The following is a 26997-nucleotide window of genomic DNA, read 5'->3' on the forward strand; positions in this document are numbered from 1 at the left end:
AAGTTTACTCAATGAAAATTGTTTGTTTCATTGTCTGATAAGTAGTGTGATTGGAGCCATCTAGAGCCTTCAGGAAACATTCTATCCCACATTCTCTTATCATGGTAAATTATTTTTGTACATAAGCCTCTGTTCCACCTTTAAAAAAATCAGATTCACAATATTCACTTCCTCATTACTCACACAAAATGTATCTTGTTTATTTATGTTGCAGCAGTGCCATCAACCAATGGAACTTCTTGCATAGCATAATGCAAGTGCAGTAGCTTGCAAGGCAGGTAAGGGAATCAACATTGATTGAATCTTCATGAAAGATTAATGACTGTTGGTTTAGTACCTTAACAAGCCCGATTGTGGTTTTTAGAACTTTTACATGTTCATTTGGGCAATTCCTAGGCTGATCCTCAGTCTCTGCTTCATATAAACAGTCAGTAAAACTATGGTATCACACAGAACAAAGTTTACATGATTCACAGAAGTTGACACTACAACTTCCTTCCCTTAAATTAGCTGATGACTGAATTTGAAGCCATTTTGACTATTTTTCGACTATGGCTGCCTCAAGAAATATGTAAAGGTATTTTTAAATTACCGCTACCAGTCACAAACTTTGTCAACTATTGTATTACTTATATATTTAGTGACATGCTTTGAGGGTTAAACCTCATCTTCAGGCTAAATGGCATTACAAAAACAACTTTACAGTAAGGTCATACTGATATTATATAGTCTTTTCATAAATGCTGTGGTAATATCAGCATGACTTTCTTGTAAAGTTGTTTTTGTAATGCCATTTAGCCTGAAGATGAGGTTTAACCCTCAAAACATGTCACTAAATAAATAAGTAATACAATAGTTGACAAAGTTTGTGACTGGTAGCGGTAATTTAAAAATACCTCTACATAGTTGATGACTGTTATGACTGAAAGGTGTGGGGGTGGGGGGTCTTACAACATAGTTAAATAATGAAAAACAGCAGGTTCCATATTCTGAGGTAAACATTAGTTAAGGGAGAGCCTCTTCAACCGAAAAGTTGTGTTGTCTGTATGGCAAGTAATAGTGTTCATTACAAAGCTATGTGTCAAGGAGTAATGTACTGCAAACAGGCCTCTCTATTTACAGATGTAGGTATTATTTTCTGTTACACCATTGTAATCAGGTAAATATTAAGCTATTAATAAGAGATAAATAGTAGGCATTTAATATAATTTGAGGAAGCAGAAACATATTTTTCAATGAAGCACTTTCCTTTCTAATTTTCTCGGTTAAATTTAGTTGACACAAGCAGGAATTGCATTAAGCAGATGGAAACAGTTCATTGTTAATGCAGCATACAGAGTAAACTTTCTAAGATTTGTCCTTTTGTTAATGTATACACTGACTCTTAACACGTACCTGGAGGTTCTCCTTTTTGATGAGATTGGAACATAACAAATGAATAGTTTACCATCACTAATGAGTATAATGGTTTCCACACAGATTCATTACTTAAGATACAACATGGAAATCACAAACTTTCAATAATCCTCACTCCCCATCATGTCCTCTGAAATGCAACACATACTACATTCCCCCAATCACCCTGGGCTAAAACTCTGCTAGTACACATTCCTCCCTCCCTTCCCCCCCCCCCCCCCCCCCCTTCTCCCAAAACACACACAGCACCACCTTTCATGATATATGGAGGCACATTTTTTTGAACCTTCATTCTTATGTTGCTGTCTCAATGAAACATAATTGAACTTATTGTTGGGAAATTTTGAGATGATCTCATTGTTGCCCATGTCGTCACTATTAAAATAAAAGTACCTGAAGCTGCTATCATTACTATACTGATGTTAATGATGCACGCAAACAGAAGAAAGAAAAGAAGGAAAAACCATACTGAAGATATGTATCTTCATTCTGGCTTTTTGCTTTGACTTTCACAACTGCTACTTTTTGACATAACAAAAGACATTTTCATGCTTAAGGATAAGAATCATCATGGCTGATGCACAAATCACCCAGTGTGGAGTCAGCTTAAATAAGACTTGCAATCCGGTGGCTGAACTTCCCCCAGATAGGGCCTCCCAGTCAACAATGCCTCACAGTCATTTCATTTCACCCTTACGGTAATTTCCATGGTGTGTTGAATGTAGGGGACCTACTGCTTAGTGAATGTCATTAAAATATGTTGGAGTTTCATGACACTCATTTTATATTGTTTTTCCCAGTAAAAATGTTCAGATTCAGCGGGCTAAACAAATATATTGTTTACATGTGAGAGTGTAGTTAATGTCCATATATAATTTATTTTTAAAAGCAATAAGACCTACAGACATTGCACAAAGTAAATTACTGTTATGTCATTCAGAGGGCCGTTCTAGAATGTTGTCATGTTGCTATGAATTATCTCTTTAATAGTCAAAAAACACTAGATAAGAGACTAGAAACAATAGCTTTAAATAAATAAATAGAAATTGCCACCAGCTCATGCAATACATTTTGTGAGTGTCAGTAATCTATAACTGTGAATATGTATCAGACTCACACAGTAAAACAAATACCCATACATGCAAGAATAACAACATCTCTTCAACAAGTAGCGAGTGATGTGCTATGGCACACTGGGCTGACAACTGGGAGGATCACAGCTCAAATCCCCATCCACTCATGCAGATCAAGTTTTCCACGATTTTCCTAAATCTGTTAAGGTAAATGTTTGGAAAGTTCCTCTGTAAAAGATACTGCCAATTTCCTTCCCTACCTTTGCCCTAGTTCAAGCTCTCCAATGACATCATCAATAGAACAAAAGAGTGCAGCATACATTAGCAGATAAATCATAACTGAGTAATATATCTGGTGAGGCTGAGGTTTTTTTTTTCAAACCAACTTTTTGTACAAATACCAAGAAATGCATTACCAGTGATAAAAGGCATCAACACACAAGACACAAATATAAGAGACTGATATCACAAAAGAAAATGTACTGCTGAAACACATTAATATGATGCACAGAAGCAGTTTGTCTCCTAAAGCAATCCACGAATCAGAAAAAAAGAAGGAATAGCTGAATTGATGCTGCCTTGTTGGTTACCTGAAATGCAAGAATGTTGCAAAAAACACCGAGTTCTTTGTAAGCTAGATGTACAGCATTACTGGGATTTATTTCCATCACTGGTGAAGTTAATAAGTACATTTATGCATATATACAAATGAAATGACTTGTTTACTTATTTTCTTATATATACAAATGTATATACATTGTACAAAATTACCACAGACTTCATTCTTATCATACATTTAGTGAGTTTCTTCCTTTGAACACTTTTAAAATTTACAACAAAATAGTTATGTAGTAGCTTCTTGATCAGTCTAATGTGTTGAAATAGGAAGTCAGAAGGTCACATATTACAAATGAGTGTCTTTCTGAATATGTAATGTTTCCATCTGACTGAGGATGAAAGCAACAGTTTGTTGCCGGACTTCTCCCACATGGTCCCTCAAGGAATGGAGCTCTTTGTAGGCAGCCTCCAATTGCTGAAGAAGAAATTGGTTTTCCTTCATGAGACGCTGCTTTGCCTGTGCAGAAATGAGTGACATGTGACTTTCCTTTATAAACATTTATAGACAGTAGTTTCAGCAAAATGAAAATATTGCAGTACGTACTATTATGCTACAACTGGTTACTGACAGTGGCTCTACAAGCAACTTACATATGATTTAAGTTTGCAGGCGCACTGGGCAAGCAAATAAGCAGCATACTTTGCAAGCTTGCTATAAATATGTGTGTCTTTTTGTAGGTAATGACTAGACCAAGTCCCTGTGAACTCAAATTCAGTTTCTTTTAACTGATAATTATTTTAGTATATAGAAGCATGTGCATTTATGATCATTTACAGTTCTGTCATATTCAGCAAGTAATGTGTCTTACTATATGAAACTTCGTCCATCATTTGTTATCTTGATCTAATTTTATTCCCCATTGCAGTGAAAACAGAATAAAAGACTATGACCAGGAATATACAGAGGAATTTTGATAGAACTCCAAACCAGTCTGCAGATCTTGTAACCCTTATCCACCCAAAGGTGGCACATTGTGCTATGATTCAGGTAACTCTTGAAACAGATATATGTCTTGTAGACAATGTATACAGGGTGAACCTGAACACCACCACAGAATTTTGAAGGTTGTTGAGGGATATCTACTGCATATTTTGGCATAATGTACTCATGGTTTCTACTTGTTTCTTACAGAGTAATAATGTAATTATGATTTATTAAAGTGAAAAAGTCTGTAACACGCAATTATCAAAATGTACAACACAAAACACAGAGTAATGCAAAAATCCTCATATGAAACACGTACATATTTATCACAGTTTGTTCACTCTGTGTTGTATAGCTAAAGGCTATCTATGGTGCCAGATTTCACCCTCTCATATCTTACATAATAATAATAATAATAATAATAATAATAATAATAATCAAACAATATCAACATAACTCTCCACTATACATACAAGCATTATCCTCATGTACACTACACAAATTCACATATGATGCAGCTCTCTCACCTGTACATGGAAAGGATGGTCAATGTGCATTGAGCAAGAACACCCTTTCCAATATGCAGCTGAACCCACCCCATGGGATTTCTCAGCCAACTATGCCATACAACATTTCCATTTTTTAGTAATACTAGTCATAATGATGTGTGTCACTATTAATAGATAACTAACACTGCCAGAAAAATGAGTCTGAGACAGAACCAAGCAGTATTGAAAGCAGACTGGAGGGTGAAGAGTATAGTGGACATTATTGATGTCAGCAGCTAGTACTGTGAGTGAATAGAACAAGTTTGTTTCCAAACAAAACACGCAATACCTCTCATTGCACTGATGTCCAGATATTTTCAGTCCTGTACATACACAAAGATTACAGGGGCAAGAAATAAATATCAAGTGCAATTACTTTGTAATGAACCATGAGGACAAATAACAAAATACTCGGAAATATCTCTGACCTCTCTCCAGCATTTTGTCAGTGTAATTTGGGTTCATGTGGTATATGAGATGTGTAAAAAGTAATGAGAATGACAACACTATGAGCAACCTGGTAAAACTTTGTTGTTCTACTTGGGACCAATGTTCATCCCCTCCAGATGCTCACTCCGAACTCCATACAGCCATCACATGATGTTTGAGAGTGCCATCAGTGAAGTTGTGTTGTTGTTGGGTGTTACAAAAATGGAACAGCAAAATTTAGAGCAACATTATGCCATCAAGTTATGTGTGAAACTGGTGTAATCTGCATGTGTGACCTTTGAAAATTTGAAACTGGTCTGTGAGGTACATTCCTTATCAAGAGAATAAGATTTTTGCTGGTGCAAATCATTTCTGAAAGGCTGAGAACACCTTTAAGATGAACCTCACTCAGGGAGATCTTCAGCTTCAAAAATATTGAATGAATGCAGGCTCTAGTGAGAATGTTCCTCCAGAATGAATACACAACCAAGTATTCTAGAAAGATGTAATTGGAACGTTCAGGAAAATAGTGAACTGAGTGAGACCGGACATTGCAGACAAGTGACAATGGCTCATGTCACATGACCACTTCCATCATGGAATTTTTGAACTCAAAAGGCATTGCTATTGTTCCACAGCCCCCTATTCATCTGATCAGAGTCCTTAGACTTTTTTAATTTCCTAAAATTGAAAAATGTCTTAATAAGATGTTGTTTCGGGACTGTGGAGGACATTCAAAAGAATGTGACTGATATGTTAAAGGTGCTACTAATTCAAGTTTTTCAGTATTGCTGCCAAGACTGGGAACAATGACTCCACCTGTGTATAACAACCAAAGGGAACTATTTTGAAAGGGGGGGGGGGGAAACTATAGTAGATAAAGAAATCACACACCTCGTATTACTGAATTAAGGCTAGTTTCTAATAGCCAACACACAAAAGAAAAATTTTATCTGTAGGATAGGGCACTGATTAAGGTATAAAGGGGTTGCAGTAGGTCAATAATACATAGATGAACCAATATCCCTTGGAAGATTACCTTTATCACCTCACTGTGGATTATGCAATTATGTGAATTGGCCAATTTCTCACACAATTACACATTTCCAAGCAGCTATGACTCAGTAACAGCCAGACGTGAATGTAACACAATACATAACAGTATCACTAATCTTATCAACATATGTAAATGATAAATTAAATAGAGTCAGCAGCACTCTTAAGATTGCTCTCAGATTATACTGTTTTCTACAGCAAAGTATACTTGCCGAATGATTGTAAGAAATACGGAGTATAACTAATACGGTATTTACTCTTTGTGTTCTGAGTAGCACTTTTTAAAATCTGGGCGGACATAAGATAACACCCGTAATAAAGATATGCAATAGTATCCAGCAATAGGACTAATAGTAAACTTCTGGAGTTTCTCATATCACATAAATATTTAGGGGTAGTTGCATGAAATATGAATGGGAGCTTTAGCTTTGCCAGGAAAATTGTGGGAGGGGATGGTGATTTAATACAAGGCCCCAAAATGACTAATTCTAAAATACTGCTCCAGCATTTCGAGTATTATCAAGGAGGCATGACTGTAGACATTGAAAAATTTAAATGTTACACAGAAAGAATTGTAACAGGTCAATACGGTTTGTACAAAAATGTAACAGAAATGTTCAGAAAATGCAAGTAATGATATTTGGAAGAAAGTTATCACTGTTTTTGGGACACTATGTTGTATAAATTTCGAGAACTGATATTCAAGACAGGCTGTGCAGCAATTCTATTATGTACACACATTGCTTACCATGACTAAGGACAAATAGAATTAAAAAAAAGGAGAATGTCTATCTCAATACATAAACATACTGTAATTGAACAATGGAAAATTCAAGGTGGAATGTAACAATATTGTGAAAAACAAAGTTGCTAGTGCGCTATCTGGTGAGTAGCATCTTTCCTTTTCATAATATTGTTACATAATGTAATTGGATGGATAAAACTGTCTACTCATGAAGCAGTGGCAGGAGAACACATGTATAAAGGTACTAAAATTTGCAAGCTTTTGGAGCCAGTGGCTCCTCCTCCTGCCAGACGGGAAGGAGGAGCAAGAAGAGGTGTGAAGGAAAGAACTGGTGAGGTGTAGGAAATGGGGAGAGTTTGGAAAAGTCGCCCAGAACTTGGGGTCAGGGGACACTTATTGGATGGGATGAGCAGCAAAGATTGATTTTTGGGGGACTGCATTGGATGAGATTTGAAAATGCGAGAGCTTAAATGTGAGGGTAATGTGCAAGACAGAGATTACTGACAAAACATTGTGCATGAGATAATAAGAGCTGAGAGCTAACTGCACTGTATGTGGTAGAGGTGGAGCTCAGTGAAAAATAGACCTATCAGAAAATAAAAGATATAGAAAAATAAATAGAATGAAGAAAAGAATAGTTACTGAGAGTATATGCTGAGACCTTAGAAGGTAAGGCCAGGTGGGTGGCGAGAACCAACTACATGTTGTGACGCCATTTCCCACATGCAGATTTTTGAGAAACTGGTGTCTGGGGAAAGAATCCAGATAGTTTGTGTGGTGAGACAGGCATCAAGATCACAACTGTCACATTGTAGACATACTCTGCAATTGGATATTGTCTTGTCAATATACAGCTTCTGCCTCTGCCCATCCCCATTCATCCTAATTAATAACGTGATAGTTGTCATGCCAGTGTAAATGGTTGAACAGTGTTCATGTAACAGCTGGTATAGGATATGTGTAATTTTACAGATGGCTTTCCCTTTGATAGAATATGTTTTCCAGTTCAGGGTTGGTATAGGTGGTAGTAAGAGGGTGCATAGGGTAAGTCTTACAGTGGGAACAGTCACGGGGGTAGGAGTTACAGTGTAGGGAGAGGGGTGTGGTAAGTGCATAGGAACTGACAAGGTTATTGAGGTGATTTGGAGGGTGAGGAAAGGCTATTCTATCTGTGTCAGACAGAACAGACCTCACTTAAGGGCATGATTTTAAGAAGTCACAGCCTTGTCAAAGTAGGTGGTTAATACAAGGTATTATCAAAAAATAATAGGACTTTTTTAATTTTGTGGGCTTTGTACATATGATTTTGATTGTTTTTTTATCTTGTTGGTACACATGTTCCTACTGTATGATTGCATTTTCAGATGTTTTCAATATTTAGTTTCTTGTTGACAGTCAAAAAGATTACATGTGTTTTTGAGTGCTTGGTGAATATTTATTTTCAAAAAAGATGGATCAAAGAGTTTGCATTAAATTTTGCTTGAAAATGGAATAAAGTGCAGCACCACATTCAAAATGTTGACTTTGGCTTGTGGTGAATTGACTATGAGTAAGACAAGAGTTTATGAGCAATATAACATTTCAAAGAGGGTTGAGAAGAAATTGAAGATGATGACTGCCTTGGATGCCCTAACACATCAATTACTGATGACAACATGGAAGAAGTAAAAAAAATGGATCTTGAGAATAACCAAATCACCATGAGGGAAATTACTGATGATGGTGGCAAATCCTTTGGCTCATTCCAAGCAATTTTTTAGGATGGTTTGGGCATGAAACCTGTAGCATCAAAGTTCATTCCAAAATTGTTGAATTTGATGACATTGCATAGGCATCTTTCAGGAATTGCTGAATGAAGTTGGCAATGATTCAGAACTTCTAAAGAAGGTTATAACAGGTGATGACACATGGGTATGATGTCAAAACCTAGGCCCAATTGTCCGAATGCAAACTGCCTGAAGATCCAAGACTGAAAAAAATTCGACAAGTTTGATCACATGTGAAGTATCTTCTCACATTTTTCTTTGATTATAGTGGATAGTGCATCATAAATTCCTGCATTTGGTCATATGGCCAATAAGGAATACTTCCTGGAAGTAATGCACCATTTGCACGAAACAATCTGAAGAAAACAACCAGAATTGTGGCAAAACCACTCATGGAAATTGCATCACGATAATGCTCTTGCTCCCACCTCAACGCTTGTTCATGATTTTTTTGGCAAAAAATGAAACTGGTATGTTGAAGTGCTTCCATGACTTGAAAAATTGCTGGCACAAGTGTATTGTATCTGAGAGGAATTTCCTTGAAGGGGACAAAGTTGATGTTGATAAATAAATAAAAGTTCTTTATGAAAAATGAAAGTACCTGTTACTTCTTCCTGACACCTCCTACATTCAAGGCCTGGAGAATACTGAGTGAAAGGAAGTGAATCCCTAAGTTGTTCTCTCTTTTTTTTTTTTTTTTTTTGAGAATCAGCAATATCAGGATTGCATGTGATGATCTGGGAACTCTGCTTCTTTTAAAGTAAGTTGGTGGAGTAATTACATCCAATGAAGTGTGAGGTGGGAGTGGTGGGTATTGCTGTAAAGAGCCTGTAACTGAACAAATAAATATATTTGCCTTGAATGCCAAGGCTGTATGAGAGGGAAAGTTTGACATGGAAAGGATGGTAACTGTCATAATGTAAGTACTGTTATTTATTGATAGGTTTATTGTGAACAGAAGTGTGAAACTGACCGATGGTGAGGACAATGTCAACATCAAGAAAAGTGGCATAGGATTCAGAACAGGACCATGTGAAATTTAAGTGGGAGAGAGTATTTAGAGATTCTAAGAATTTGAATGGGTCATCCTCACAATGAGCCCATATGGCAAGGATGCCATCAATGTATTTAAACCAGACCAGAGGACAAATACTTCTGGAGCAAGGTATTTGATGGGAATAGGAGGCCACAGATTTCAAACGATGTAGGAAGTGGTTGATGTCTTCAGTATAGTATGGAAGTCTTTGTACTATAGATTTCAGATGTTGATCAACTAAGGCAGATATACAGTCCCAGGTTGATTGGGTTTGTGAATGTTAGGAAGAAGACAAAAGGTGGTGGTGTGTGGTTTGGTTGGGGTAAGAAGTTCTATGGATTGAGGTATTAGTCCTTGCGAGGGCCCAGAGGTTATAAGGAGGGACTGTTGTTCAGTTTGTATTGCAGGGATGGGGTCTTGATGGTAGATGCTGTACACAGAGATGTCAGACAACTGGCACAGACCCTCACTTACATAATCCTGCCAGTCAAGTACCATAATGGAAGATGCCTTGTCAGCTTTGAGAATAGTGATGGAGTCATCCGTTTTTAGGGAATGAAGAGCCTGGAGTCCTGCAAAGGACAGGGTTAGGGTCATGTTATAGCAACCTGAGGAAGGACTGCAAAGCAGTGCTAGATGTTAGGAATTCTTAAAAGGCTTGAAAGGGATGATTTTGGGGCAGTTGTGGTGGATCAAGCTGGAACTGTTCAAGGCAGGGTTCGGTGCCAGGCTTGCTGTTAGAAATGTTTTGTGGTAGGCTCCATCTGATATTTATTTGACCTAGTACAGAGACAGACATTTTTCCCTCACTCAGCACATGAGTGGAACATGCTAGTCACCAATACTGGTGTGAAGTACCTGCTGTCATACATGGTATAGTAGCTTATAGAGTATATTGTATAACTGGTGTCCAAAATTAAAGCAAAAAATTACTGTTTTCCCATCCTGTGTCTAATTCATGATATAATCATACAAACTGCAACAGACGACCATACGATCATGTTCTGCATGGAAGATAGCATTTTGGCCATCAGGAAATCATGCCAGCAATAATGTCAGGGCACCTATCAAACAGAGTAGTGTTTGTCGGGTAGTCCCACATCCACAGCCAATGCGTACACAGTCACAGATGGTGCAGTATGGCACAAAGAAGATGCCTACCAGACGCTCTGCATTTGAGGCCCGTAGGAAGAATGGAAGCAGGAGAGTCGTAAACTCATGTGGCCCAATGGCTTAAAATTAGTCTTTCTGTTGTTTCTCAGATGCAGCAACATTTAATACAGACTGAAACCATACCCTGAAGACCCGGGGAGGGCCAAAAATGGGTGACATCAGAAAGAGAGGACCATTATTTGGCTGTAAGCACAATGATGTGGCCTTAGTACTGCGTAGCAACTGGCATCAGACCTTGCAGCATCCACTGGATGTGTTTTATCGAGGCAATCGATGTAGAGAAGGCTTTGACAGAGTGGCCTTTATTGTTGGAGGCCTGCTGTATGTGTGCCTCTGATGCGTCTTCACAGAAGGGAATATCTAAAATGGAGTTGTCAACATGCCACCTGTACCGTTGAAGAGTGGGCCAATGTTCTTTTCACAGATGAGCCCCAGTTTGGGCTGGAGAGTGATTTTGGATGGATTCGCATCTGAAGGGCAATTGGAACATTATTTCGAGACCTGAACATTGTGGAAAGAGATCATGATTTTGAGACCCGAACATTGTGGAGAGAGATTGATATCGAGGAGGATCACTAACCATGTGAGCTGGATTATGTTGACCACTCTAACATCTCTTCATTAAATTGTACTGCTGTTAGGTACTGCAACATGGTCTTGGGGCTTCATGTACAGTAATTGCCAGGTTCTGTGCACCCAGGCCTCATATTTATGGAAGATAATGCTTGACCTCACAGAGCACGAGTGGTTGATGTTTTCTTGGAAATGGAAGATACTGCACACATGGTGTGGCCTGCTCACTCTCCTGATTCGAATCCCATAGAGCATGTCTGGGATGCACCAGGGAGATGGGTTGCATCATGTCAACATTCACTGACCACTCTCCAAGGCTTGCAAACAGCTTCGCAAGAAGAATGGGTGTTATTGCCTCAATATGACATTGATGACATACACAGCATGCTACATTGTTGTCAGGCCTCTATTGCTGGCAGAGGTGATCACATCCTGTAGCGAGGCATTAACCAGTTGTTGGAAAGTGTGTGTAAATCTGTTAGGTTGGAAAAAACGAAGAACATTTTTGTCTACTGTTCTGCTTTTGCAGTTGTTTCTTTATGTTGTTTCTACTTTGTTGTCACCTGTTGATACTATTTTGTGGCAAAATAAATGCAAACTTGCAAAATTTCTGTTTGGTGCTTTAATTTTGGACACCAGTGTAGATCTAGACATAATACATCCAGCAAATTGCTCAACAGTTTATTATTTTGTAGGCTGTCGCTTCCACTTGTCAGAACAGTCTGCCACAAGCATGCTTTCTCATGTGATGTTCAGCTCAAAGATATGATTTGCATTCATGAACCTCTATGTAATATCTGTCAGACTGCTTCTACTGAGTAAGGTCCTTATGTACGTATATAAATAAAAATATTTTTATGTAAATCATTGAATTTCTGCTTTTATTTCAATAGCAAGGTGAAAATCCTCATCCTGGCAGTGGAAGACAGACTGTATCTTGTGACCACAAACTTAATGGTTTATCTGGGCATGAAAGACAGATGTTAACAAAAAAAAATATGCTGAGCAATTAGGTACAGATCAATAAGAGAAGTACTTTACCACAGAATCATAAACAGTGACTCAGTAATGGTTGTTGGGAAGAAATCATGGGAAGAATGCTCTGAAGAAATTTATGAAGCAGACAGTGTTGATGTAAAATTTAACCATTTTTTTTTTTTTTTTTTTTTTTTTTTAAGTTAATTCCCTCAGCACTGTCTCTTGCTCTCCCCTAAAATGAATAGCAGTAAAATCATACAGGAGTCATGATGGTAATGGAAACAGTTAGATCTATCTATCTATATCTGAATCCCGCTCCAGCTACTGCCGGGTCTGGGTGCTGATGAGTCCTCTCCATTTGGCTCGGTCCTCCCACCACTTTTCTTCCTCCACTTGCTGCCAGGTCACACCTCTCCTTTCTACAGATATTCTCACTCCCATTTTCCACCGTGTTCTTGGGCGCCCTCTAGGTCTTTTCCCATCCATCTTTAGTTCTTCCATAATTTTGGGGAGTCTCTGCCCATGCATCCTCTTAACATGCCCATACCATCTTAATCTCCTTCTTTCAATTTCTTCTCTCATACTTTCTTGTTTGAGGTCCTTTCTAATCTCTTGATTGTGGCACCATACACAATCATTAACCCAGCTCCCTATTCCTCCCTGGGGTAATTCCTGTCTGGCGCATCCATGTCGCGGGGGTGGGCATCCTACGCTTCAGTAGGCCAGAGTGCTAGGATGGCTGAGTTCAGGCAGGGACCCAATCCCGTGGGGTATAACATGGAACCCATGCCCAGGGTTACGGGTGAAGACGTTAATGGCAGCGACGGCGGAGAAGGAAGACTTCGGAATGGCGTAGCTGGCAGATGAGGCAACCCTCCTTTCTGGGGATTAAATGAGAAGGGAACCACTGCCTTGTGGTGGAGGAGAAACTCCAAAGGCTAAGGGAGACAACCCCAACAGAAAATCCTTTCTTGTGTTCGGCCTAGCAAGCCAGTAGGAAAGTCTTCATATATTGCTTTCAAAACACAGACGAGCCTCGGAAACAGTTATAAAAGTACTTAATTATATGGCAGTTTTAATCAGCATATTAATTTTGGATATTATATACCTGTAACTGACAAATGTTCTAAACATCCAAGGGTATTGATTGTGTTGATGGCAAAAGTCTTTGGCTTGTGCTAAGGAACTTGTATATAAGATCCTGCTGATGATTGGCTGCAGAACACCACTTTTTCATGGCAATATACATTGGTTTTATAAATACAGCCCCTGAGGAGATTACAAAATTCATCAGGTAACTGATGAGTGGTAATTCTGCTTCATATGATGACATTCAGGGGAAAGAATTAAAATATTATGCTTAATAATAAGTCAGTGACTTAGGTCATATTCCCCAACTGACTTAAATATGCTCTAGTAATACCCATCTTTAAAACTGCAGGTAAGGAAACCACCACCTACTTCACTCCTTCCAATACTTCCAAAAATATTTCAGAAAGTGGCCTATGATGAAATGCTGACTCATTTAACTAAACAGCTCGACTTTCTTCTTGGTCCTCCATAGATAGAGCAATACAAGACCACAGATATGAAGTCATGGCATAGATAAATGAGAAAAATTAACCTATATATGTATTATCTGACCTCAATTTAGCTATTGTTTGTGTGGATTACAAAATTCTGCTTGCCCAGCTAAAGTGTTATGACCTCATTCCTCTTGTATGGATGGAGTCTTGCCTTCATAACAGAAAGCAAAGGGTCTCATTGATATACTTTGTCATAAGCATGAAAATAACCCTAGGATGGGGAAACATGGCTTATAGGGTCTTTTAAGGTTCAGAACAGGGCTCATTCTTATTCTTAACATATATAAACGATCTCCCAGTGACTTGAAAGAGTGGTTCAAAACCTATAGTGTTTGGTGATGACACAAATAATCAATGTTAATTAAGTGTGTGAGCTTAGCTTTTCTGGGCACAGATTAGATGATAACTAAACAGGCCCACAACTAGTTCACAGCAAAGTAGTTTTAAGTCTTCATATTATGATGCTTCAACAAACAAAAATGACTTGATGGCACCAAAAGTGGACACTAATGGTTGCTCACTAAAGGGAACACTGTGTATAAAACCCAATGAGGTCTACCTGGATAAGAAGTTGAAATGAGTCAACAAACATATAAACTAATCAATAATTTCAGTTTGGCATGTTTTGCACCTTTTTCTTCATATTTTTACTACTTGTTGTCTTATGAGATTACCTTATGGGCCGGTGCTGCACCTAAAGTAAATGTATTAGGTGGTGCATAAGTTCATACTGTTTTTGTTTTGCTTGTTGGTATTCTGGTTGCTAGGGATTTATTTATTAACTTTCATTTTTTATTTGTAGTCCACTGTTGCCATTTAAGTTTACATATTGTCATTTTGTCATTTGCAGATAGAGTGTGGAGCTGTGGACACTAAAAAGGAGAGTGCCAATTAGAGAAATTGGCACATTTCAAGAAAGCTTTTAACAATGTCAACAAGAATACACTCTTTGAAATTATGAAGGTAGCAAGAGTAAAATAAAGGAAGTGAAGGTGATGTTCAACTTGTTCAAAAACCTGACAGCATTTATAAGAGTCAAGGGGCTTTAAAGGGAAGCATTGACTGAGAAGGGAGTGAAAGGAGGTTACAGCCTATTCCGAACATTATTCAGTCTGTACATCAAGCAAGCAGTACAGAAAACTAAACAAAAATTATGAGAAGGAATTAAATCTCAGGGGGTAGAAATAAAAACTTTGAAGTTTGCCATTCACATTGTAAAACTGTCAGAGACAGTAAAGGACTTAGAAGAGTAATTGAACAGAATAGATAAGGTCTTTAAAGGAAGATATAAGCCGGTCTAAGGCTTCCATTCAGTCTCTTGTTGACAAGTCTGGTATGGCGGTTGAAGATAGCAAAACAAAAGACAAAGTTTTAAATTTTATGTTCAAGAAATTGTTCACACAGGAGAATCATGCAAACATATTGTCATTTGACCATCGGACAGACTCCCATATGCACGACATAGTAACAGGCACCCTTGATGTAGAGAAACAACTGAAAGATGTGAAAGTATATAAATCACCATGTCTGGATGGAATCTGAATTTGGTTTTACAGAGAGCACTCTACAGCAATGGATCCTTACCCAGCCTGCATTTATCATGAATCTCTAACCCAGCACAAAGGTCCAAGTGAAAGGAAAAAAGTGCAGGTGACTCCTTACATAAGAAGTTAAAAGAACAGACCCACAAAACTACAGACCAATATCCCTAACTCTGGTTTGCTGCAGAATCCTTGACTGTATTCTCAGTTCAAATATTTTATGCTTTCTTGGGACTGAGAAGCTTATGTCCATCAATCAGCATGGTTTTAGAAAGCATCACTTGTGCTAATATCAGCTTGCCCTTTCCTTACATGATACACTTCAAACTATGGATGAAGGGCAACAGGCGGATGCCATATTCCTAAATTTCTGGAAGGGGTTTGACATAGTGCCCCACTGCAGGTACGAGCATATGGAATACATTCGCAAATATGCGAGTGGCTCAAAGACTTCTTAAATAATAGAACCCAGTGTGTTGTCCACAACGGCAAGTGTTCATCAGAGATAAGGGTGTCATCAGGAGTGGCGCAGGGAAATGTGATAGGACTGCTGCTGTTCTCTACATACATAATTGATTTTGTGGACAGGGTGGGCAGCAATCTGCAGTTGTTTGCTGATGATGCTGTGGTTTACGGTAAGATGTCAAACTTAAGTGACTGTAGGAAGATACAAGATGATATAGACGAAATTTCTAGTTGGTGTGATGAATGGCAGGTAGCTCTAAATGTGGAAAAATGTAAGTTAAACTAGTGTCCTGCTTGACACAGTCAAGTCAGTTAAATATCTGGGCACAACATTGCAAAGTGATGTGAAATGGAATGAGCATGTGAGAACTGTGGTAGGGAAGGCAAATGGTTGACTTTGGGTTATTGGGAGAATTTTAAAAAAGAGTGGTTCACCTGTAAAGGAGATGCATATAGGACACTGGTGTGACCTATTCTTGGGCACTACTCAAGTGTTTGGGATCCATACCAGGTCTGATTGAAGGAGGTCATAGAAGCAATTCAGAGGCGGGCTGCTAGATTTGTTAACAGTAGGTTTGAATAACATGTAAGTGTTACAGAGATGCTCCACAATGTCCTTTTTGAGAAACGCTATTGAGAAAATGTAGTGAACGGCATTTGAAACTGAGTGATAAGCAATTCCATTGCCACCAATGTACATTGCATGTAAGGACCACAAAGATAGGATATGAGAAATTAGGGCTCATATGGAACCATGAACCATGGACCTTGCCGTTGGTGGGGAGGCTTGCGTGCCTCAGCGATACAGATAGCCATACCGTAGGTGCAACCACAATGGAGGGGTATCTGTTGAGAGGCCAGACAAACGTGTGGTTCATGAAGAGGGGCAGCAGCCTTTTCAGTAGTTGCAAGGGCAACAGTCTGGATGATTGACTGATCTGGCCTTGTAACAATAACCAAAACGGCCTTGCTGTGCTGGTACTGCGAACGGCTGAAAGCAAGGGGAAACTACAGCCGTAATTTTTCCCGAGGGCATGCAGCTTTACTGTATGATTACATGATGATGGCGTCCTCTTGGGTAAAATATTCCTGAGGTAAAATAGTCCCCCATTCGGATCTCCGGGCGGGGACTACTCAAGAGGATGTCGTTATCAGGAGAAAGAAAACTGGCGTTCTACGGATCGGAGCGTGGAATGTCAGATCCCTTAATCGGGCAGGTAGGTTAGAAAATTTAAAAAGGGAAATGGATAGGTTGAAATTAGATATAGTGGGAATTAGTGAAGTTCGGTGGCAGGAGGAACAAGACTTCTGGTCAGGTGACTACAGGGTTATAAACACAAAATCAAATAGGGGTAATGCAGGAGTAGGTTTAATAATGAATAGGAAAATAGGAATGCGGGTAAGCTACTACAAACAGCATAGTGAATGCATTATTGTGGCCAAGATAGATACGAAGCCCACACCTACGACAGTAGTACAAGTTTATATGCCAACTAGCTCTGCAGATGACGAAGAAATTGAAGAAATGTATGATGAAATAAAAGAAATTATTCAGATTGTGAAGGGAGACGAAAATTTAATAGTCATGGGTGACTGGAATTCGAGTGTAGGAAAAGGGAGAGAAGGAAACATAGTAGGTGAATATGGATTGGGGGACAGAAATGAAAGAGGAAGCCACCTGGTAGAATTTTGCACAGAGCACAACATAATCATAACTAACACTTGGTTTAAGAATCATGAAAGAAGGTTGTATACATGGAAGAACCCTGGAGATACTAAAAGGTATCAGATAGATTATATAATGGTAAGACAGAGATTTAGGAACCAGGTTTTAAATTGTAAGACTTTTCCAGGGGCAGATGTGGACTCTGACCACAATCTATTGGTTATGACCTGTAGATTAAAACTGAAGAAACTGCAAAAAGGTGGGAATTTAAGGAGATGGGACCTGGATAAACTAAAAGAACCAGAGGTTGTACAGAGATTCAGGGAGAGCATAAGGGAGCAATTGACAGGAATGGGGGAAATAAATACAGTAGAAGAAGAATGGGTAGCTTTGAGGGATGAAGTAGTGAAGGCAGCAGAGGATCAAGTAGGTAAAAAGACGAGGGCTAGTAGAAATCCTTGGGTAACAGAAGAAATATTGAATTTAATTGATGAAAGGAGAAAATATAAAAATGCAGTAAGTGAAACAGGCAAAAAGGAATACAAACGTCTCAAAAATGAGATCGACAGGAAGTGCAAAATGGCTAAGCAGGGATGGCTAGAGGACAAATGTAAGGATGTAGAGGCCTGTCTCACTAGGGGTAAGATAGATACCGCCTACAGGAAAATTAAAGAGACCTTTGGAGATAAGAGAATGACTTGTATGAATATCAAGAGCTCAGATGGAAACCCAGTTCTAAGCAAAGAAGGGAAAGCAGAAAGGTGATAGGAGTATATAGAGGGTCTATACAAGGGCGATGTACTTGAGGACAATATTATGGAAATGGAAGAGGATGTAGATGAAGATGAAATGGGAGATACGATACTGCGTGAAGAATTTGACAGTGCACTGAAAGACCTGAGTCGAAACAAGGCCCCCGGAGTAGACAATATTCCATTGGAACTACTGACGGCCTGGGAGAGCCAGTCCTGACAAAACTCTACCATCTGGTGAGCAAGATGTATGAAACAGGCGAAATACCCTCAGACTTCAAGAAGAATATAATAATTCCAATCCCAAAGAAAGCAGGTTTTGACAGATGTGAAAATTACCGAACTATCTGCTTAATAAGTCACAGCTGCAAAATACTAACACGAATTCTTTACAGACGAATGGAAAAACTAGTAGAAGCCAACCTCGGAGAAGATCAGTTTGGATTCCGTAGAAATGTTGGAACACTTGAGGCAATACTAACCTTACGACATATCTGAGAAGAAAGATTAAGAAAAGGCAAACCTACGTTTCTAGCATTTGTAGACTTAGAGAAAGCTTTTGACAATGTTGACTGGAATACTCTCTTTCAAATTCTAAAGGTGGCAGGGGTAAAATACAGGGAGCGAAAGGCTATTTACAATTTGTACAGAAACCAGAAGGCAGTTATAAGAGTCGAGGGACATGAAAGGGAAGCAGTGGTTGGGAAGGGAGTAAGACAGGGTTGTAGCCTCTCCCCGATGTTGTTCAATCTGTATATTGAGCAAGCAGTAAAGGAAACAAAAGAAAAATTCGGGGTAGGTATTGAAATTCATGGAGAAGAAATAAAAACTTTGAGGTTCGCCGATGACATTGTAATTCTGTCAGAGACAGCAAAGGACTTGGAAGAGCAGTTGAACGGAATGGACAGTGTCTTGAAAGGAGGATATAAGATGAACATCAACAAAAGCAAAACAAGGATAATGGAATGTAGTCTAATTAAGTCGGGTGATGCTGAGGGAATTAGATTAGGAAATGAGGCACTTAAAGTAGTAAAGGAGTTTTGCTATTTGGGGAGCAAAATAACTGATGATGGTCGAAGTAGAGAGGATATAAAATGTAGGCTGGCAATGGCAAGGAAAGCGTTTCTGAAGAAGAGAAATTTGTTAACATCCAGTATTGAATTAAGTGTCAGGAAGTCATTTCTGAAAGTATTCGTATGGAGTGTAGCCATGTATGGAAGTGAAACATGGACGATAAATAGTTTGGACAAGAAGAGAATAGAAGCTTTCGAAATGTGGTGCTACAGAAGAATGCTGAAGATTAGATGGGTAGATCACATAACTAATGAGGAAGTATTGAATAGGATTGGGGAGAAGAGAAGTTTGTGGCACAACTTGACCAGAAGAAGGGATCGGTTGGTAGGACATGTTGTGAGGCATCAAGGGATCACCAATTTAGTATTGGAGGGCAGCGTGGAGGGTAAAAATCGTAGAGGGAGACCAAGAGATGAATACACTAAGCAGATTCAGAAGGATGTAGGTTGCAGTAGGTACTGGGAGATGAAAAAGCTTGCACAGGATAGAGTAGCATGGAGAGCTGCATCAAACCAGTCTCAGGACTGAAGACCACAACAACAACAACAGCAACATGGAGGCATATAGATGGTCATTTTCCTCTCACTCTATTTGTGAGTAAACGGGAAAGGAAATAACTAGTAGTGATAGAGTGTACCCTACACCGTGCACCATATGTTGGCTTGTGGAGTAGTAGATGTAGAGGTAGAACATCAACAAAAGCCCCCCAGGGGGCTCACCGCTCCTTGGTGGGTAAGTGCTTGACTACCATGAGGCCCCAGCCTTTGCAGCATCTTTGACATTTCGTGCTGCATGTGTATCCTCTTGCTATTCTTTCTTGCATCCATCGGGGAAAAAGTCTTGGGGTGTTTTTTGGAATGTGTTCCTCATTTTCAGTGGCTGACATTGGAACAGCCTCACCACTGTTTTTTCAATCCTTTTTTTCTTTCTTCGTTCACCTTCATCTATTCTTCCTCCACTTCAGCATTTCAGGTTCCTCTTTTTCTTCTTCTTCCTCCCTCTGCACTCCTGAAGGCCGGCCCATGCATTCGATGCAGAACAGGTGACTGGGTAATGCGTAATTCCCAGCCCCGTGTCAAAAGGTAGGGCTTGCACATACCCTCTGGTACAGGCCAGGCCCAGGGAGGTTTGATTACCTGAGCTGCTACCTTTCCAAATTGCCAAATGATCCCACTGTCAGGTGTTCAGGAGGTGTGACCTGAGGTGTGAACTATCACCTAAGGTAGGTGTGCCTCCTGTGAAGGGGGCCCCTAGTTGGAAGGAGCGTGCCATCGGAGATGCTGGCAATCATGGGGGATTTTCTCGCAATGAGCTAAGCATCTACACAGTCAATGCTACAAAACATAAATGGAATGAGGCTAACAATTCAAAGACTCTCTCATCTGCACCAAGGTTCCTCATGGTTTTCCATACTGAGGATGGTCAGTCCTTTGCAACTGTAAATCTGTTTATTATTCAGAAAGATGTTGATGCAATTGCTGGCCCTGTGAAACCTTTCTTTCCTTCATCCAATGGCACTTTGCATTTGGAGACTACTTCTGACTCTCAAGCACAACAACTGCATGCAGATTCACTCCTCCACGGCTATCCTGTTTGTGTCGAGGCCCATCAGACTCTGAATTCTTCCTGTGGTGTTATTTACACTAGGATTTTTGATTGTCTGACCAAGACAGAAATCCAAATGTATCTCTCTGTCCATGATGTCATTGCTGTCCATTGGCTGATGAAAAAATTAGATTCTCCTTAGTGCGCACACACACACCCTCTTTCTCACTTTTCATAGAGTGTTCTTCCATCAAAGATCAAGGCAGGTTATGATGTTATCACAGTCAGACCATATATTCCAAACCTGATGCATTGCTTGTTACAAGCACACTTGAGTATCCTGTCAACATGCAGCCAAATATGTAGCCTGTGCAGGGATTCTCACAAGGGCAATTGTCCACCTCCTTTTCCCCGCTGCATCAACTGCAATGGCGACCATGCCTCCTCCTCCCACAATTATCCTGTGTATCTTGATGAGCAGGCTGTCCAGGAGATTCGAGTGAAGGATAAAGTGCCTTACTCGGTTGCTCGCAAGGTGTTGGCTAGTTGAAAACACTGCATTCTACTATCTGGCACCTACAGTATTGTCCTTACTACAAGGGTGGTTTGAAAAGTTCTTGGAATCACCACGAGAGGTCAGCACTAGCGCAATGAGTTGATCACATGATATTCATTGGACTGTTGCCTATAAACACATGACACATCAGTGCTCAGTGTTCTTGGAAGAGAGCTGTGGTGGTGATGTGGCTCTGTTGTTGTTGCCGCATAGTGATTTGCAAAGATGGAAAAACATCAAGATTCGAGCAGTGATTAAGTACTTCATAAGGAAAGGTATGAAAGCAAAGGACATTCATGCCAATTTCGAGGGATAAATGAATTTAAATTTGGTCAGGAGAGCTTAGATGATGATCTGCACAGTGGTCAGCCAAGGTGTGTCACTACTACAGTAATCACTGCAAAAGTGCACAAAATGGTCATGGAGGATCACCGATTGAAAGTGCATGAAGTTACTCATGCTTGCCAGATGTCATCTGAAAGGGTGTATCACATTTTAACTGAAGAATTAGAAAAGAAAAAAATTATCTGCAAGATGGGTGCCACGACTCTTGATGGTGGATCAAAAACATGTGCTTCGCCATGGCAAAATTACATCAACTAAAGTATGAATTGTTGCCACACCCACCTTATTCACCTGATAAGGCTCCACCAGACTTCCATCTCTTCCCAAAACTGAAAATTTTTCTTGGTGGATGAAGATTCACTTCAAACGAAGAGTTGAAATCCGGAGTTGACAACTATTTTGCAGGCCTGGAGGAAACTCATTTTTGAGATGGGATCAAGGCAGTGGAACATCATTGGACCAAGTGCATTAATGTACAAGGAGACTACAGTGAAGAATAAAAAAGTTTCAGTGATGTAAGTACTTTTTTTCTATTCTGTCCCGAGAACTTTTCAAATCAACCTCCTACCTCTTGCTCCATGAAGGACATGTCCATGCAGACACGCCACTTTAAATTTAGTACTGTGGTTGTGAAATCGCCCAGCATCATGGTAGCATCCTTGTCTCCTTCTTCAGCTGTGCAACACGCCACCATACTTTTGCCTCATGGGAGGAAGTCACCAGCTACACAACTTGCAGGCCAGAAAAAACAGAAGGAATACTTTTGTGAAAACTTCCTACATCCCTCCAACCAACCAACATCTGAGTCTTCCTCTGCTAAGTAGAAAGGCTTGAAGAAGTGAAACAAGGGCAAACAATCTCCTCCTTCGCCTAATCGAAGATCCTCTGCAACAGTGTTGCCACATGATACCCTCGCCTGACTGACCTCTGTGTCGCCGGTGCACACTACCAAACATTTTGCTGCACTGGACTCCACAGTCAGATAGCAGAAGAATGCTGATGCTCCTGTAGAACTCATGGAGTAGGATTCTCCTGCCTCTGTGCTCTGTAGCAGTCTTTGAAGGCTGGGACTCGGTAGCCACTGAAGTGACACCCCTTCATTTTTTTCTTGTCATGACTCTCCTCCAATGGAGCGTTCACAGTCTTTGATCCAACAAAGAGGACTTACAGCTGCTGTTAGCATCACAGTGTCCACTTGTTCTCTACCTTCAGGAAACTTCGAGCTCTCGCATTTCTTCCAGGTCTATTTTGACCTTCCCTGCCAAGGTCGGCATTCCGTCTCGTGGGGGAGTCATGCTGCTCATACAAGGTGACACTCATGGTCAACCCATCTACGCACCTTCAAGCTGTTGCAGTTTGCCTTTTCCTTCCTCACTTGACCTTATACCCTTTGTACCGTTTACATCCCTCCATCATTTGATGTCATCAAGGCAGACTTTCTCCAACTTATTGGGCAGCAACCTTACCCCTTTCTGCTGCTCAGTGACTTTAATATGCACCATATACTTTGGGGTTCTTCCAGAACCTGTCTGGGAGGTGCCCTCCAAGCTGACCTTCTTAATCAACTTAACCTCTTCTGCCTTAACACAGGAGCACCCACATTCCTTTCAGACTGCTCACACACCTATTCTCATTTGGACTTATCCTTCTGCACTTGGGAGGATGATGGCTCAGTCCCACGTCTGGCCATCCTGACTTAGGTTTTCTGTGATTTCCCTAAATCGCTCAAGACAAATGCTGGGATGGTTCCTTTGAATGGGCACGGCTGACTTCCTTCCCCGTCCTTCCCTAATTCGATGAGACTGATGACCTCGCTGTCTGGTCTCCTTCTCCAGACATTTCCAACCCAACCTTACCAACCTTCTGCACTGCCCAACTTGCCCATCATCTCAAGTGGTCCGTTCTCTCTGACACATATTCAAGCGACCATTTCCCATGTGCTATCCATTTGCTGCCTCCTACCCCACCTACATGCACTCCCAAATGGCAGCTTACTAAGGCCAACTGAAGGCTTTACTCCTTGCTGGCAACCTTCGATGAACAATATTTCCCCAGGTAGAACATCTTACAAATGTTATCCTTACCACTGCAAAACATTCCATTCCTCACACTTCCTCTTTACCATGCCATGTCCTGGTCCTTTGGTAGACTGAGGCATGCCTCGATGCAATTCGCGCACAGAGACATGCTTTCCGCAGTTTTAATCATCATCCTATCATGGCAAACTGCATTCATTATAAACAGATGCATGCACAGTGTCATCACATTCTTTAGGATAGCAAAAAAGCTAGCAGGATTTCATTCACTAGTTTTTTAACACTTCCACTCCCTCTTCCATTGTGTGGGCCAACCTCCGACAGCTCTCTGGGACGAAGATCCATTCCCCAGTTTCCAGCATGACAGTAGCAAACAATGTCATCATGTACTCTACTGCTGTGTCCAACACCTTGGGCCTCCATTTTGTGGAAATTTCGAGGTCCCCCCACTATCACCCTGCCTTCCTCCATCGGAAATGAGTAGAGGAGGCTCAGGCAATGCCCTTCTCTTCTCAGAATAAGGAGTGCTACAATGCCACCTTTACTATGAGGGAGCTAGCTCATGCTCTCACTTCATCAAAGTCCTCTGCACCAGGGCCAGTTGCTGTTCACATTCAGGTATTGCAGCATCTTTCTCTCACAGGCAAGCACTTTCTGCTGAATACGTACAACCCTATCTGGGCAGAGAGCATGTTTCCCAGACGCTAGCATGAAGCCATTGTCATAACCATACCCAAGCCGGGTACAGACAAACATCTTCCTTCTAGCTGCCACACCATTCTCTCACCAGCTGTGTTTGCAAGGTGATGGAATGTATCATTCATGCCTGGCTAATATGGTGGCTCGAGTCTCACAATTTACTAACCACTGCACAGTGCGGATTTCGAACGCACCGTTCTGCATTTGACCATCTCGTCACTTTGTCCACCTGTGTCATGAATGGTTCTCTCTAGAAATCCCAGACTGTGGCTATGTTTTTCATTTGGAGAAAGCCTACGACACCTGCTGGAGGATTGGTATCCTCCATACTCTCTACATATGGGGGTTCTGTGGTTGCCTGCCCCACTTTCTTCAGGAATTTTTAAAAGACCGAGTTTTCAATTTATGTGTGGGTTCTGCCTTGTTGGACACCTTTATCCAGCAAAATGGTGTGCCTCGGAGTTCTGTCCTGAGTGTCATCGTGTTTGCTATCACCATCAACCCTCCTGTTAGGCATCTCAGGTTCCCTTTTTTTCGACAATTTTGCCATCTATTGCAGTTCTCTATGGACCTGTCTCATTGAGTGACATCATCAGTGATGTCTTGATCACCTTTGGTTTTCGTTTTTCCACCAACAAAACTGTTTGTATGAATTTATGGAGGTGCAGTGGTTTCTTCCACTGTCTTTACATCTTCTCTGCCATTCGTTCCTGTTTGATAGGAAACTTTCTTGGTCCTCCTATGTGTCTTACCTGGCAGCCCATTGTACGCAGTCCCTCAATGTCTTATTTGTCCTCAATGGTACTTCCTGTGGTGCAGAGCGAACCACCCTCCTCCGATTGCACCAGTCTCTTGTCCATTTGAAACTAGACTATGGGTGCTTTGCTTATTCATCTACACATCCGTCCCTCTTATGCTTTCTCAATACTGTCCACCATCATGGCATCCGTTTGCTCACTGGCGCCTTGTACACTAGCCCAGTTGAGAGTCTGTAAGCAGAAGCTGCCAAACTACTGCTGTCCTACCACCATGACTTTCTCCTCAGCAGATATGCATGCCATTTGTCTGCCATGTGTGGCCACCCATCATATGCCTCCTCCTTTGATCACCAGCGTGGGGTGTGTCCCTTTTTACTGTTACCTCCTGGAGTTCATTTTCAGCTCTTGCTCTGGCGGATTAACCCCACGCTCTGTGCATCTTTCCCAGTGGGTGTGAACCCTTGACCACCTTGGCTTCATGTGGTGGTCCAAGTTCACCTTGGCCTTCATTCGCTTCCTAAGGACACTACTCCAGCCTCGATCTGTTGCCTTCAGTTTCACAACTTTCGCATGGAACTTTGCAATAGTTCCTTTGGGTACACTGATGGCTCTCGGACTGACCATGGTGTCAGGTGTGCCTTCAACATTGGCACTGACATTTTTTGGTATTGGCTTCCAGCATATTGCTCCATATTTACAGCAGAGCTCTTTGCCCTATATCAGGCCACACAGTAAATCCGGTGACACAGGCTTTTCAATTGTGTCATCTGTTCAGACTCTCTTAGTGCTCTTCAAAGCCTCTGTGCACTTTAAACCATCCATCCCTTAGTGCAACAGGTCCAGGAAAACTGTCACTTGCACACTCTTGATGGAGCCACTGTGATTTTTATGTGGGTTCCTGTTCATGTTGGTCTGACAGGAAACGAAGCTGCTGATGCTGCTGCAAAGGCTGCAGTCCTTGTACCTCAGTCCACTAGCTCTTATATTCCCTCCGATGATCCCTGTGTTGCTGTCTGTCAGGAAGTGGTATCACTTTGGCATCACCACTAGTCCTCCCTTCATGGGAATAAGCTCTGGGTTATTAATCCTCTCCCAGTGGCTTGAACGACCTCCTCTTGGCTCTCCTGCCATGAGGAGGTCATTTTAACTAGGTTGTGTATTGGCACTGTCTTTGTAGTCATTGCCATTTGTGAAGCTGTGCTCCTCCACCACTTTTTTCACACTGCGCCCAACTTTTAACTGTCTGCCAAATGGAATGTCCTGTTTTTAACTGTTTACATGCCCATCTGTTTACATTCTCATTTGGGTTTGCCATCTGAGTTATCGGCCGTTTTAGTGAATGATGCATGGGCTGTCGACCGCATTTTACTTTTTATTCATTGTAGCAGCACAGTGAAGACCATTTATGTTTTAGTTCTAGACCTCTGATTCTCTATGGCATATTTTATAGAGCTTTTTCCATGTCCCTATTTTTAGCTGTCTTATCTTCCGTTGGTTGGGATTGACGTATAGTCATTTTCAGCTCCTCTCTTTGCCTTTGCGTTTCACAGTTTTGACATGTACGCATACGGCACTAGTTGGTTTTGTATCCTAAAACAAAACAAACAATCAACAAAAGCAAAACAAGGTTAATGGAAT

General features: G+C 40.6%; 1 protein-coding gene across 4 annotated transcripts in view; it reads right to left on the bottom strand.

Annotated features, from left to right (window-relative positions):
• Positions 1-3130: 3130 nt before the first annotated feature.
• LOC124613906 (ras guanyl-releasing protein 3-like) overlaps positions 3131-26997 on the bottom strand; it is a 423950-nt gene continuing 400083 nt past the window's right edge. For 3 of the 4 annotated variants that reach the window (XM_047142653.1, XM_047142656.1, XM_047142655.1), the window contains exon 14: positions 3131-3564. In XM_047142653.1, the coding sequence (XP_046998609.1) occupies positions 3394-3564 (171 nt within the window). In that variant the 3' untranslated portion in view covers positions 3131-3393. The remainder of the gene's footprint in view (positions 3565-26997) is intronic. The other variant, XM_047142657.1, reaches the window with a different exon arrangement.

Source organism: Schistocerca americana, chromosome 4 (genome assembly GCF_021461395.2).
Source record: "Schistocerca americana isolate TAMUIC-IGC-003095 chromosome 4, iqSchAmer2.1, whole genome shotgun sequence".
Classification (NCBI taxonomy): domain Eukaryota; kingdom Metazoa; phylum Arthropoda; class Insecta; order Orthoptera; family Acrididae; genus Schistocerca; species Schistocerca americana.